At 34.1% G+C, this 15,000-nt stretch overlaps 1 protein-coding gene across 1 annotated transcript in view; it reads right to left on the bottom strand.

The window, feature by feature from the left end:
* LOC137655676 (integrin alpha-PS2-like) overlaps positions 1 to 15,000 on the bottom strand; it is a 698,738-nt gene that overhangs the window by 541,032 nt on the left and 142,706 nt on the right. Inside the window, 1 exon segment of the mRNA XM_068389635.1 lies at positions 10,665 to 10,762. Within this exon segment, the coding sequence (XP_068245736.1) occupies positions 10,665 to 10,762 (98 nt within the window).

Genomic DNA, 15,000 nt, shown 5'->3' with positions numbered 1-15,000 from the left:
AAAAAAAAATTATTTTTTTCCGTAAGCCCACAAATAGAGAACAAGATGCCAACGATACAAAACATTTTGGCTGCCAGAAACACAAATGGAACGAAAAAAAATGCAAGTTAATGACATCATAAAAAAAAAAGTTTTTTTTTTACCTTTTCCCGTAAGCCCACAAATAGAGAACAAGATACCCACGATAAAAGTGGGTGGAGCACAAGTAGCGAGTGAGGAAGTACAGAAATCTCCACAGAGATGGAAATGCGGAGGCCTCCAGAATTTCAGTAAGTCTACCCTGAGAGAAAACACGTGAACAGAGCATCATCTTCTTCTGCACCTGCAGATATATTTCTCCATAAAGGAACATTACGGAGTAATAAAATAACTGAAATGCAATTTTCGACCGAATTAAAGATACTACAACCAACAGACGGGACTGGAGGGCCAGGGAAGAGCATGTAAGGCTTTACGGCATGTGAAGGACTTTATTCTGCAGGTGCAGCGAAGGAGACTACGATCCTTCTTAGTTACTAACTTAGGAGGAGGAGGAGGAGGCAGGGAATAGGTAGGGATGCAGAGGGCGACTGCCCACATAAGGAGGTAGGCGCACAGAAGATGCCGGTGGCGCCACAGACTCCAGGTACCTCCAATCCCTGGAAGCGTCTACCTTCTTCAACCCGTCCCATCCCTCCCTCCCTCCAAGGGTTCCTGAAGCACGGTTATTATTATTATTATTATTATTATTATTATTAGCTGAGCTACAACCCTAGTTGGGAAAACCAAGAAAAATAGCCCAGTGAGGAAAGGGATTAACGAAATAATCAAACAAGTGTGGTAATTAACAATCAAAATGAAATATTTTAAGAAAAGTAACAACATTAAAATGCGGCAAAAAGAAGTTTGTCATTAAACATCTCTCGTTTTTTTTTTTTTTTTTTTTTTTTACTTCCATCTTCAATCCATATCAGCCATCAAACCAATTACGATTCATATGTAAGAAATGGTATTGAAATATAGAATGGAATACTAATAGAGTAATTATTTAATTACTAGGAATAGTAAGTACCATGGATCTGGTATCATCAACAAATCGAGACACTTAAATAATCTATTAAATAAAATATACTGAATAAAGCCTTTGGCTTCTCGGACCTCGATGTTGAGCACTGCCGCTCACACTTGACCCCAAAGATGTTTAGCAAGCTGGAAGTCTCTCGTCCGTAAGTTAGTTCCCAAGGTATGGAAATGCTCCTGGACCACGACATTGAGAGAGAGAGAGAGAGAGAGAGAGAGAGAGAGAGAGAATATTTTGCAGATGTGCATGACTCATAACAAATTATTTATTAAAATTGAGCTTAGTCCTGGAAAAGGAGTCAGATTCGGTTAGGGCCGAGGTAAGGTAAAATTTACACACACACATACACACACACATATATAATATATATATAAAGAGAGAGAGAGAGAGAGAGAGAGAGAGAGAGAGAGAGAGCTGAGAAATTAATTCAGTAGTTTTAACAAAAGAGGAGGATTTGCTCTGAGATTGAGAGAGAGAGAGAGAGAGAGAGAGAGAGAGAGAGAGAGAGAGAATCTTAGGGAATTTACTCAACAGTTCTAATAAAAGATGAAGACTTTTGAGAGAGAGAGAGAGAGAGAGAGAGAGAGAGAGAGAATCTTAGGAAATTTACTCAGCAGTTCTAACAAAAGATGAAGACTTTTGAAAGAGAGAGAGAGAGAGAGAGAGAGAGAGAGAGAGAGAGAGATAGAGAGAGAGAGAGAGAGAGAGAGAGAGAGAGAAAGGTAATCTCTCCTTGGATCATCATTCACTCATGTGAGGTGTCAAGTAACTTATTTAGACCCAAACTATTTTTACTATTATTTTACCTTTCACAAGACCATTTTCTAATACATCACAGCTAACCACACGAGAAATTCCAAAATACTGATTACGCAGTACAATGTTCTCTTACTAGCAATCACATAGTTCTTAGGTAATGGCACGCAAGAACAGAGGGACGTTCACAAGAAAAGAACGGTTCATCGACTGAGCTAGAGAAATTCAAATACAATTTCAAATGAAATTTAGTTAATAAACTATGCAATCAAATAGTGCAACTCAAAACATCAAATCTATTGGATTTCATTAACACTATAAAAGTTCATTACAATAACAAATTTCCTTTTCATTCTTTGGAGAGAACGAAATTTAACAAGACCAAATAAAGCAGCTTATGTGCAAGAAAATAATATCAAAGCCAAATGAAGAGCAAAAAGGATTCTCCCATTATAAAAAAAGAAAATATCCATGTAAAATACATAGAAAATATAGAAGTACTTAGAATCACTTGAGATGAGAGCACCCTAATTACAACAATAAAGAGAGTCACCGAAAAACCGGATAGGACACGTTTTAAGATGGGATGGGTTACTGAAGGACATCACTGAAGGTAAATTTGAAGGACACCAACCCCAAAGGAAGGGAAAGGAAGTCAATGCTAGATGACCTGAAGGAAGGGAAAAGGTACAAAGAGCTAAAAGAGCTGGCCATGAATAGAAAATAGTGGAGGGTGACTAATCCATGAAAGGATCAGGTTTTGGCCAGAGCACTACAGAATAGTAGTAGTAGTAGTAGTAGTAGTAGTAAAATAAATTAAAAATGATATGTAGTAACCCAGCATCACTTTATGTGTACAGTTAATTGATGAAAGTCTGCCTCCTTTCCACGTAGCACACAACTAGGAAGCCTCTTTCTCAGTCGATCGAAGGTCCTCATCAGTATTCCTACCGCTTGAGAGGAGAGGCATATGGTACGGGCACCTGTCAATCACCGATATTCGATCACAACTTCCATATATGTGAGAACTGTGATTAACGATTCAGTTGCTTATCGACAATGGAGAAAGGACACGAGATTCATACCTCCACACAAAGACTAACGCACATACCTAAGCTCCTTAACTGGAAGATATTCTACTTGGTGTACATATGAACTTTTCAAGTTAAAATGTAATTTCAAAAGACATATATCCAAAGTATAAAAGTCAGCTAAACGTATACTCTTCGAACTTATGGACATGCCACAGTTAATATGATTTGGTCAGATTCATTGTGGCAGAGAACAGAATACTAATCTACGTTGACTGGCAGCTGATTTTGAAGTCTGTTCACAAGCTGATTCACCAATCGTCAAAATCCGTTAGGAAACGGTTAGCACTGGTGTAACTCTAGAGGACTGGAAAACGCCACATTTTAACGTTCAACATAGAATCTAAACATTTTAATATTTTTGTACCTTAGTGTACTTTAAAAAGCCAATGTTCTTTCGGATATGTATAAAACATCAAATAAAACAAAAACATTCTCTCTCTCTCTCTCTCTCTCTCTCTCTCTCTCTCTCTCTCTCACAAGGCAAGCAGTATTAACAGTTGCTAAAAGACTCCTTTCGCTGCAGTCCAAAGTCATTAAGAAAAGTAAGCAGAGGGGCATCTTGCAGAGGTCCAGTAAAAACGTTAATTGTCAGTTATTTGGGCGAAGCCCAGACGCAAGGAGGTACTGGCTGAGAGATGGGTAATGCCACAACTTCTCACCAATTAATTTTTATTTTTATTTTAACATTCCTGTATTACTTCTGTGAGACGGATAAATTTTTCTGTGGACTTCTTACAACCATTAGATGAAGTATATCGACCTTTTTTTTATATATATATATAATATGCTTTGTTTAAATTCCTTTACTTATCTTCAAGCCAACACTTGCTATTAATGCAGGCAGACTGCATCTAAACTATAAGTTCAGTTGCCTGTGGAAAAACCCTTCTCATTATATCAGTATTATATATAAGCCTCATTATTTCTTAAGAATCATATCAGAAAAAAATTGAGTTAAAATCTATGTGAATATACTGTCGTGTATATACTGTCATATACAGTATACTGTATATATATATATATATATATGTGTGTGTGTGTGTATATATATATATATATATATATATACATACAAATATATAATATATATATAGTGTATATATATACATACATATGTCTGTGTAAATATTGACACACATATAGGCTATATACCGGTATTTATATCAACGTGTAAATAAAAGAAATGGGTATGGGCAGGATATAAAATGAGAATGAAAGATAATAGCTGGACATTAAGAATAACAAAATGGATCCCTAGGGGTTGCAAAAGAAGTAGGGGAGGGGAGAGAAGACGAAGATTTGACGTGCTAAGAAAATTTGCGGTCACAAACTGGTTAAGAAAGACCATAAACAGACAGGAGTGGAAGGACATGTCTGAGGCCTTCGTCTTGCAGTAGAATAGTAACAGCTGATGATATATATATATATATATACACACATATATATATACACATATATATACATATATATATGCATATATACTGTATATATATATATATATATATATAGCCTGGAGGAAAAAAGGAACAGGATAATGGACCAAGCGCTTTCTTGTATTTATTAGACCTCCTCAAGGTCTGATAATTTAAAATTACATTTAAAATACATAAAGAAACCTCTGTGACGACGTACAAACAGAAAAAAAATGAGTAAAATACTTAAAACCTAATCGTTTAAAAATATTGTTTACTAATATTTCATTCAACTAGCACTGTACATAACTGAGCTGCTGTTATTCACTTTCAGTTATTCAAATTTTTTCTTAATTATACATGTCTCAATGATGTTTCTTTTGATATCTTTGCAATTTATAAGTTCTTTAGCAGCTCTCCAATTAATGGTTTTCAAGGAATGCGGATTGTGAAGATACGTGTTTTCCCATATAATTTTTAGGGAGAAAAGATTTTTAAAAGATTGGGGATTTTGAAGATACAGCATGTTTATTGACATAATTTTGAAGATATGTAGCATAACGATGTGAGGAGAGAGGAAGTTCTGAATGAGAGTGATTAGTGTGAATTGGAGAACACTTGTGAAAGTGTGAATGAATGGTTGACCCTGGCGTGCAAGGTAAGGCATTAGCTACTTGAATCATCCAAATGAATAGGTGAGGGGAATAATGATTTTTTTATAAGGGTAATGTTGTCAAAGTAACTGTAAGGGTGATAGCGATTTAATGTTACCTATATATTGTGATTTTTAGAAGGTGTATGGTAGGATTTTGATTGTAAGTTTGATAGTTGTTCAACAGAGTAAGTAGTGTGTTCATAAAAAAATTGGAAATGAAAAAGCTATGCATAAGGGGTATACACGAGCTAAAAAAAAAAAAAAAAAAAAAAAAAAAAATTACAATAAAGCTGATGGAGACGGAATAAAGAGGATGATGCGGATATACTGTGTTAATACACTATTTTACTATCTATTATAAGCTTTTATAAACAAAAAAAATAAACCGTGTAAGCTTGTGTACATGGAAGAGACAAGCGTGCGTTACGTCTTATTTGCTATTAAATATCTTGCTGAATATCCTCTATAGTTTGTTCTCGTATCTCTGTTGCTCTTTTTTCTGGACATGGTCAGGAAATATAATGAGAATGGACACAAAGAATAACAGAAGGTCCCTAGAGATTGCAAAAGAAGCAATGGAAGGAAGAAAAGACGATGGATTGACGACTTGAGAAAATTTATGGGTATGACTAGCAGTGGACTATTTACGGTTGATGGTGGTGGTGATGAAACGATTTAACAAGAAAAGTCGTAGAAATGGAACTGAATTTTCTTTCAATTACTCATTCATTTACAAGTTATAAGTCAGTAACATTAAAAAAAATTTCAACAAACTCTACGACTCTGGAAACGAGGCAAAAAGCCGACGCCCACAGATGAATATCTTAAGCCAAACAGTCACTTATACACTACTATTTTAACCCAATTCTCTGAGGACGTTTTTTGATGACCCCCCTCTTAGGAAGTGTCGACACAAATAAGGTTATCAGATCCTAAAGCTATAATTCATAAGTTTTCGTTCATAGAGACATCTTGTCTTCTGGTTATGGACAGGGAGGTGTTCAACTGGAGGGCGCCATCTGTCTGCATTTAAACAAAAAGCAAATCACATGATAGCCATATCTACTGCTGCACTGAAGGTAAGAAAGGAGAAAACATAGCATCACCGATGATAAACAAGAAATTTGAATACATTTGTAAACAACTCTCATATTTATTAACGATTATTCAATCTGTGGTTTCACGTGGTCTGAAACGACAGACTCGTGATGCACTGTTCATGAAGTAGATCATTATTATTATTGAGACGAACCTAAAAGAATCACAATTAGTTGAAAAAATAAAACCTTGAGTCCATATGTTTCAAAATTTATTTATTTGTATGGGTTATCGTTTGAGAGAGAGAGAGAGAGAGAGAGAGAGAGAGAGAGAGAGAGAGAGACTAGAGCTATAAATTTCGACAATAGGTATCCAATACTAAATCATATAAACCATTACTAAAGCTAGTTAAACAACATAACCATTTGCTTTTGAGATTAAGGTCTGAAAAACTTGACGCCTAAAGTACAGATATATGAATCAATAGGCATTTTTCTGATTGTGCAAAGTATGAGAAGTAATTGCAGAAGGCACTATTTTCCGTCAAGCACAATAAGAAGCATGAAAAAAATATAGAATTTCATTAAAATGAATCTAATGAAAATTAAGAAACAATAGAAAAGATAAGGATAGGTCTTGAAAAACCAACCAGATTCTTTTCGGATGACGTCAAACTATCTAGATCTCAATGCAGAGAAGCCGGCCAGTCAAAATCCAAAAATAGATCTGAGCTGTCTATCAGCATAATGAAAAGGACCCAACGATAAATTCAAGATGGCTTTTCCTCCCTTCGGAGAGTGAAAGGGACCTTTCGAAGGGCGCCCTTGATGATATCTAGGGAGACTAGGTAGATAGTGAAATAGGAGGCTGGGTGGAAGTTGAGTGGGTGTTAATGTAGAGTGGCTAGGGTGTGGGTTCGAGACAGGCGCCCCCCACATCGAGGTTATCTTTACTGGGAGAAATGGAATACATCGGGGGAACAGGGGACGGCGACTGATAGGGTACAATGAGTTCTGAGATGAATAGGAGAGACATAAATTCCTACCCAACACTACGTCAAGAATTGATACACTATTGGCTTTAAATGCACCCGTCCTCCCCCCACCCCCACAAAAAAAAAATCCCAATTACTTCCACGAGAAGGAAAAAATGGGACCTGACTTTTTGATGTTAGGCTCCGACGAATTCGAAATAAGATATGAACCTAGAACAGACGCAATGTGCGAGATATATATAAGTTGAAAAGTATCTTTTTTCAGTACAATGAATGTAATCTACCGCTGTCCAGTCTGATAAAATCAAATGTCAATTGGTCATTGTCCGTCCAAGAGCAATGGAATGTTGTATCAAATCGTAAAATTAATCTGATTTGTAATAAATTAAAATTTTATGATACTTGTATGCCATAATAAAAATTCTAGAACTAATACATTTCACACTCATATCTATAACGCAATGGGTAACAAATTGGCCATTTAAATAAGGCCAAACAAAGCAGTTTATTAGTACCCTAACACTACTGCACGTGACGAAATCTGCACAGACAAATATACCTACATATACATCCATTTATTACTGTTTCTTGAAATTTAATTTTTTTCTGGTTACATAAGACCCAAAGAAAGTTTAAAAACATACAAAAAAAGAAAACATTCAATAAATAAAATGAGATAATCATAATAATAATCACTAGCAACAGACAATATTTTGTTCGCCCTTTGTTGATAGCATTTTAAAATACGAATTCCAATACATCAAAAAATGGTGCCAAAATAGTACTGGGGATATAGGTAAATGGTAGTTAGATATATTTTGGTTATTTCTGGAATAAGATTTAAAAAAAAATATTTTTACCATCTATAATAATAATAATAATAATAATAATAATAACAATAATAATATGAGCCAGCATTGCCATTTAAAAGGACGTTGCCAGCATCGTTTCCTCATTCCACTACAGCCTGAGGAAGGGAGATGGTCCTCCCGAAACGGGTAGCTGTTAACTATTTTTCTTTACCTAAATAATAATAATAATAATAATAATAATAATAATAATAATAATAATAATAATAATAATAATTTTGTAACGAACAATTTAAAAGATTTATAGATCAATATTCAGCATCTTCGTTCCATTCACCAGACATGACTGTGACATCAGAGTTAATTCTAGTAAATCTCTAACCAAAGTCATTGATAAAGAAAGGGAATTGCTCCAAAATCTTCAGAATGAATATTCACGAATATAAATATGCGATCAAAAAGAACATTGGAAATAGAACCCCCCCCCCCCTTCTTGACTCATTTCTTCTTTAGATTATGTTGAAAAGTGGACTCCAGAGACATAAGATTCATTCCTGGGACCTCAGGGCATTGTATGCTGAAAACCTTATCCATACAGCAACATAAAAGCATCTTTTGTATTTCTTTATTAGAAAGCTGTAATTCATGTGTTTATGTAATCTCTCGAGTGAAAAACTACACCTTGTTATAATTTTGTATTCACTATGTGATAAATTTGTAAGAATTCTTTATTATATATTTTATAATAAAATTATATTTGTGTACACCATCCGTATTATCTATTCTTTTGATTTGTATGTGTAAATGTTTCAACCACGAGTGTGGTCACTATTACTCTTTAAACTGTTTAAGTCGTTAACTTAATGAAATCTTAAGTTAGAGCAATTCAGATTACTGATTTTCATGGCTGACTTTCCGAAAATTTTAAAACTAAAACCTAACAACAATTAAACGTAAAAATAAATTATAATACTAAACGATTAGCTACGTTAAATTCCAATAAATTGCATAATCAGAACAAAATATTATGAAATTTGTTTTATGACAAAGTTTCATATTTAAGAGAAATCAAGTAAGTCGTTTAAAGCTTTCAATTGGTAATAATCCTGAACAGCAATGAATATAAAGCTAGGATACATATTGCAACCTGACAAATGGTGAGCAGTTGACATATTCAATGGAATGTAGCCCTATCAGCCCACACAAGGGCCTACCCCAGGGATCAGATCAATGAAGACACTGACATCCCTTATCTCAAGTGATGCATTATAAATTACTTAAAATAGTACAACATCTAACCTAGTAAATGGATTAATTTTCTCTTTGATTTTTTAAATTTTTATCTACATAATAATTTCTATGTTTTATGCATAACAAAATCTAATTTAATCACTAGCAAAAGGACGCAACAATTTCACGCTAATCATCATGAAACAGAAATAGCGGGAATTTGACTTGTCAAATACCATTTCCTTCTGCGCAAGCATCAACACAAAGAAGATATTCCAAAAATAAACCAAAGTCAGCTGACTCATATTTCCAACACCCGCAGAAATACTGACAAAAATAACGAAATAAAAATAATAATTATTTGGAAAAGTATACGATGAAGCAATACTGAATAAACATTGGAACTCTAAAGAGATTTCCATCGTTAATGTTAAACAAACAAGCTCCCAGCTGACGCGTAAATAAACAGAAATGAAACTAACGAGGCAGTTAATAGTTGCGAGGAAGCTCTAACGGGCTTTTAACAAGATCTTTTCACCCCCAATCACAGATGGTAAATGGGAAAACTTATTAAGAGAGCTACAGCCGCAATTCTTGAGTCAGTTCCTAAAATGGCACCATGGGGATTTTCCTTTCAAGAAATAAGTATCAGGAAGAAAAGTGAATTAGTTATTTGTGGAGACTTCAATATTTGGATGGATGATGCATCAAATCCTGATGACTTAGCATTTAGTGAGCAATTGGAATCATATCAATTGGTGAATAATGTCCACTGTGCAACTACTTTGAATGAACGAACACGATAAAATGACAGTGGAGGTCCTGTAGAGTAGGGTTCCCCTACTGCATAGGACCCGAAAAAACAGACGTCAAAGTAAAAGTAAAGTATGTATCTAGTTTTCTATTTTCAAAATTACCAAAAACCTTTATCACCTGTCAAAGCTAAAAAGCAAAATGAAATAATGCATCAATGTTTATGAAACCACATCCTTGCATACTAAATGCATACAAACCCATGATCTCTTCTATACTCTCGAATTGCTACATATTGCGCAGCCAACAAATCGTGTCGACACGAGAATAAGTACAGATGGCTTCAAACTGTTGGAGCCTAGATATATGTCTACTTTAGGCTCCAGAGCCTTTAAATATGCGGCCCCGATACTATATAATAAGCTCCCACGAAACATCCGAATGATAGAATATATTAAGGCTTTCAAGAGGAAACTGAAGACTTTATTTCAACAGTCATACACCAGTGACGATTTAACAGTAAATGAACTATAGTCTATTTCTTTTAGCGATGCATATTTGCACCGACTCGCGGCGGTGCCCTTTTAGCTCGGAAAAGTTTCCTGATCGCTGATTGGTTAGAATTATCTTGTCCAACCAATCAGCGATCCGGAAACTTTTCTGAGCTAAAAGGGCACCGCCGCGAGTCGGTGCAAATATGCATTGCTAAAAGAAATGGACTATAGACGCGATATGAAACGTTTAATACTCTGAATCAACAAGATAAAACGACAGTGGAGGTCCTATAGAGAAAGGGGTTCCCCTGCTGTATGGGACCGGAAAAGCAGCCATCAAAGTAAAGAAAAAAAAAAACATGTACTTACCACAACGACGCCGTCGACGCCCGAGCTACTGACGGTAGCGCCAAACCACTGGTTGCTTTTGTTGTCTAATTGCAGACCTAATTGGTGGACGTTGTTGCCTGTTAGGAAAAAAACAAGCAAAAAGAAGACAAGGTCAGTATTTCTCTCAGATGAAAAAGAAGCAAATCTATCTCATTGCCTGGTTATAATGTTCTTCACAGATCAAAACAAACATCATTACAAAACATTTCTTATGGCCATTATGAACATAGTGCATGGTGCAAATTATGGGCAATGAAGTTGAATCCTAACAAAACTCAAAGTATGATTATATGTAGGTCGAGGACAGTGGCTCCTCAAACATCCAGAACTCTGCATTGATAAATGTTTCTTCAACTATAAATGACTTTTAAAATTTTAATGTGATTCTTGATTGCAAATCTGCCTTAGATAAAAACATTCTGTCTGTTTCTTCTCCAACTGTACAAAAAGAAAGTCTTAAAATTTTCTGTGAGCAATCTGTCCTGAAGAAATATTCTAATTCTCTCATTCTACTTTGCTTCGAGTATTGTTTGCAAGTCTGGTCTTGGTATCCGACAAAATCCCACAGGATATATGCCCACAGACAAAATCCCACGGGACAAACTCACATAGGACTCCCACAATGTGAATATTGGACAAATTCCCACAGTAACATAAAATAAAATGAAATACAATTTTGAAAGTTTTGAAGTTTTTTGTTTATGACTTAGACCATATTAACGAGCCACTTCATGTTGATGCGCACATACAAAACATTTACTTTTTAGTATACATCAAATTAACCTATTTGCCATTTACATGATTTATTCAATTTATTTTATCCATATTTGATTTTCTTCACTCTGCACATGAGCTTGCACTACACAAAGCTGAACTACTTTTCTTGCCTGTTCATGGGACACCAGCTGATGTGCACGATAGTTCAGCTTTGTGTAGTGCAACCTCATGAACAGAGTGAACAAAACAACAAAAAGGGAAAATTTATCCTTCAGTTGTCAAATATGGAAAAAATAACTGGAATAACATATAAATGGCAGATAGGTTCTTTTGGTATATACTAAAAAGTAAATCTACTGTAGTAAATATGCACATCAAAATAAAGTGGTTCATTAATATGTACTATTAGGCTACGTCATAAATAATAAACTTCAAATTAAATCCTTAATTTACTGTAGCCTACAGTGGTTTTTTTTGTTCACTGTCATTGTGGTTTTATATCCTGCGTGATGTCCTTTGGGGATTTTGTCATGGATTCCTGACCTTCAGCTACTGACTTTCATCTTAATTTGTTGGACAGGAACTTGCGGTCTATTAAATTCCTTATTCCTGATCTAGGTATTAATCTCTGGCACCATCGTTCAATTAGTTCTTTATGCACATAGCCTAAGATATTTCCAAAATTCTGACCATCCTTTGCATATAGAGCTTCAAAGACTAACACCTTATATGTAGTGTTAGGTATATAGTTAATTCTAACATTCATGCCATCTCCATTATCAATATCAGTACTTCACAGTATTCTAGAAGTTTTAATTAAATTGTGAATCATCTTCCTAATCAAACAGTTAAATCGGTGGAACTTCAAAGTTCAAGCTTACAGAGAATTTTTTTTTCTATGATGAACAAGTTGACATAAGTCTCTCTTCATAGTTTATATATGACATCTATTTTAACGTTGTTATTGATCTAAAACTATCTTATATTTATCATCCATTACTTCTCATTTATAGGTTTTTCCTTATTTCCTTTCCTCACTGGGCTATTGTCCCTGTTGGAGCCTTTTGGTTTATAGTATCCTGGTTTTCCAATTACAGTTATAGCTCAGCTAGTAATAATGATGATGATGATGATGACAATAATAATAATAATAATAATAATAATAATAATAATAATAATAATAATAATAATAATAATAATTGAACATCTCTGGAGAACATGACCAATATGTGAAGTGATTAACTTTGCACATGTGCAGGTTTCCAGCAATGGAACATCAACTAGCCATAAGTGCAAAATCATAGACCGTAGCATCTAAACACCAAACAACGACATGCAATAAGCTGAAGTAGATCAAGTCTTAAAGAATCAAGACTACCCATATACTTACAACTGATTTCATACACCAAATAAAAACACTTTAATAATCTAATTGTGGAATGAAAAAAGAAAAAGAAAATTACACACACTATTTCCCTGTTAAGCTTCAGTAATTAAGATATATTGGTAATAACCTATATACTTACAACCGATTTCATACACCAAATAAAAACACTTTAATAATCTAATTGTGAAATGGAAAAAGAAAAAGAAAATTACACACACTATTTCCCTGTTAAGCTTCAATAAGATATATTGGTAATAACAAAAGGAAATATATAAAATCAAACTTCAACATATCAAATGAATTTGATATAAGCGTATGATAATCATTCCACGTAATTATCATAATTCAAAAACAATGTACGTGTCTTAATTATTGTAATAAACAAGATATAAAGGATAAAATTCAATCTTCGACACAGTAATGACAGTATGATATTGTGTATGATGAAATAACTGGCCTGGTGAAGACTAAGGTAATCAATCGTTTGTTTTCTTATTACAACAACCAGTCATTTTGTCCGTTTATTCTATCATTAAACAAAGCAATTCCTTCCGATGACTTTGTGTAATCAAAACAAACAACAATTGCCATTCAGTATATCAAAATCAAGTCTCTTCACTTCCATCCGTAAACAAAAATCCCTTTTATTCTGTCAATAAAAAGAACAATCACTTCCAATCCATTCTAATCAGCTTATTTTGTTCATATGACAAATAATCACTTCCAATTTCATTTAATTTCTCTGGATTACCAGCTAATCACTTCCAACCTATTTATTCTATCTGTGCACAAGTCAATTACTGTGTCAGTAAACCACAAACATGGTAGTAAATCAGTTTACTGTGAATTCAATCCATATCTATAATATACCAAAACTAACAACTTTAAACCATTTCATTCTATTAGCAGGCCAATCAATCACTTGAACATAGTCGATCCTGTCAAAAAAAAATTAAATAAATAAAACAATAACTTCTAATAGCTAATTATACCAATGAATCACTCAGTTCTACTTGGTTTATTCATTACCTCTACAAGTCATCGCGCAATTTCTCACATATTGTCAGCAGACCAACAAATTAATTCAAGTCAATGTGTTCTGTCAGCAATTTAATCATAAGAAGAACAAGTCACTAACATTATTAATTTCATACTAGCTGAAACTCTTACATACACATACTTTAAAATAGGAAATTAATTAACAGCCATGGTGGTTGACACGCTGACAAGAAAGCTAATAATAATAATAATAATAATAATAATAATAATGATAATAAATAATAATATTAATCATAAAATATGAAATTAATTAACAGCCATGGTGGTTGACACGCTGACAAGAAAGCTATTAATAATAATAATAATAATAATAATAATAATAATAATAATATGATTATTAATCATTATTATAATAATAACAACGCTATGATCGTATCATTTCATATCCAAAGAAGACGAACATACATAACAAGATAGAAGTAATATAAAATAATATGAGAAATACTGTAACTTCATCGTATCTGATTTCTCAAGACACCGAAGAAACAAACACAACACTCATCTAAAACTACTATTTATCCTTCATACATCAAAACATATATAGTCCATTTCTTTTAGCGATGCATATTTGCACCGACTCGCGGCGGTGCCCTTTTAGCTCGGAAAAGTTTCCGGATCGCTGATTGGTTAGAATTATCTTGTCCAACCAATCAGCGATCCGGAAACTTTTCCGAGCTAAAAGGGCACCGCTGCGAGTCGGTGCAAATATGCATCGCTAAAAGAAATGGACTATAGTGCATAACATCCTTCATAACTCAACCACGCATTACAATAGTGAGTATTTATCATAGTGTATGAAGTGTATGAGAATATAACATGCAACAATGTATACACTGATTGCACACACATTGAGCTTGAAGGCCGATCTCTTTGGCTTACCGTCAACGGATGAAACAAAATCATAAATAAAACAAACAATCGAACATTCAAACATATTTACGATACATTTGTGGAATTAGACATAGAATAGTAATCGAATCACGCAACTATTTGGTTTTTGTGGCTGCAGTGAAAAAAAACTGGAAAGAGTTTAGGAAGTCAACATCATATTATAAAACAAATTACTGGTACGTTTCACAAAAGCCATCCCTTTACCCCCATGGACGTACCGGTACGTCCTTGCAAAATAATGCTATAAAAATTTTTTTTTCA

Source organism: Palaemon carinicauda, chromosome 16 (genome assembly GCF_036898095.1).
Source record: "Palaemon carinicauda isolate YSFRI2023 chromosome 16, ASM3689809v2, whole genome shotgun sequence".
Taxonomy (NCBI): Eukaryota; Metazoa; Arthropoda; class Malacostraca; order Decapoda; family Palaemonidae; genus Palaemon; species Palaemon carinicauda.
This window is presented reverse-complemented; position numbering and strand designations above follow the sequence as displayed.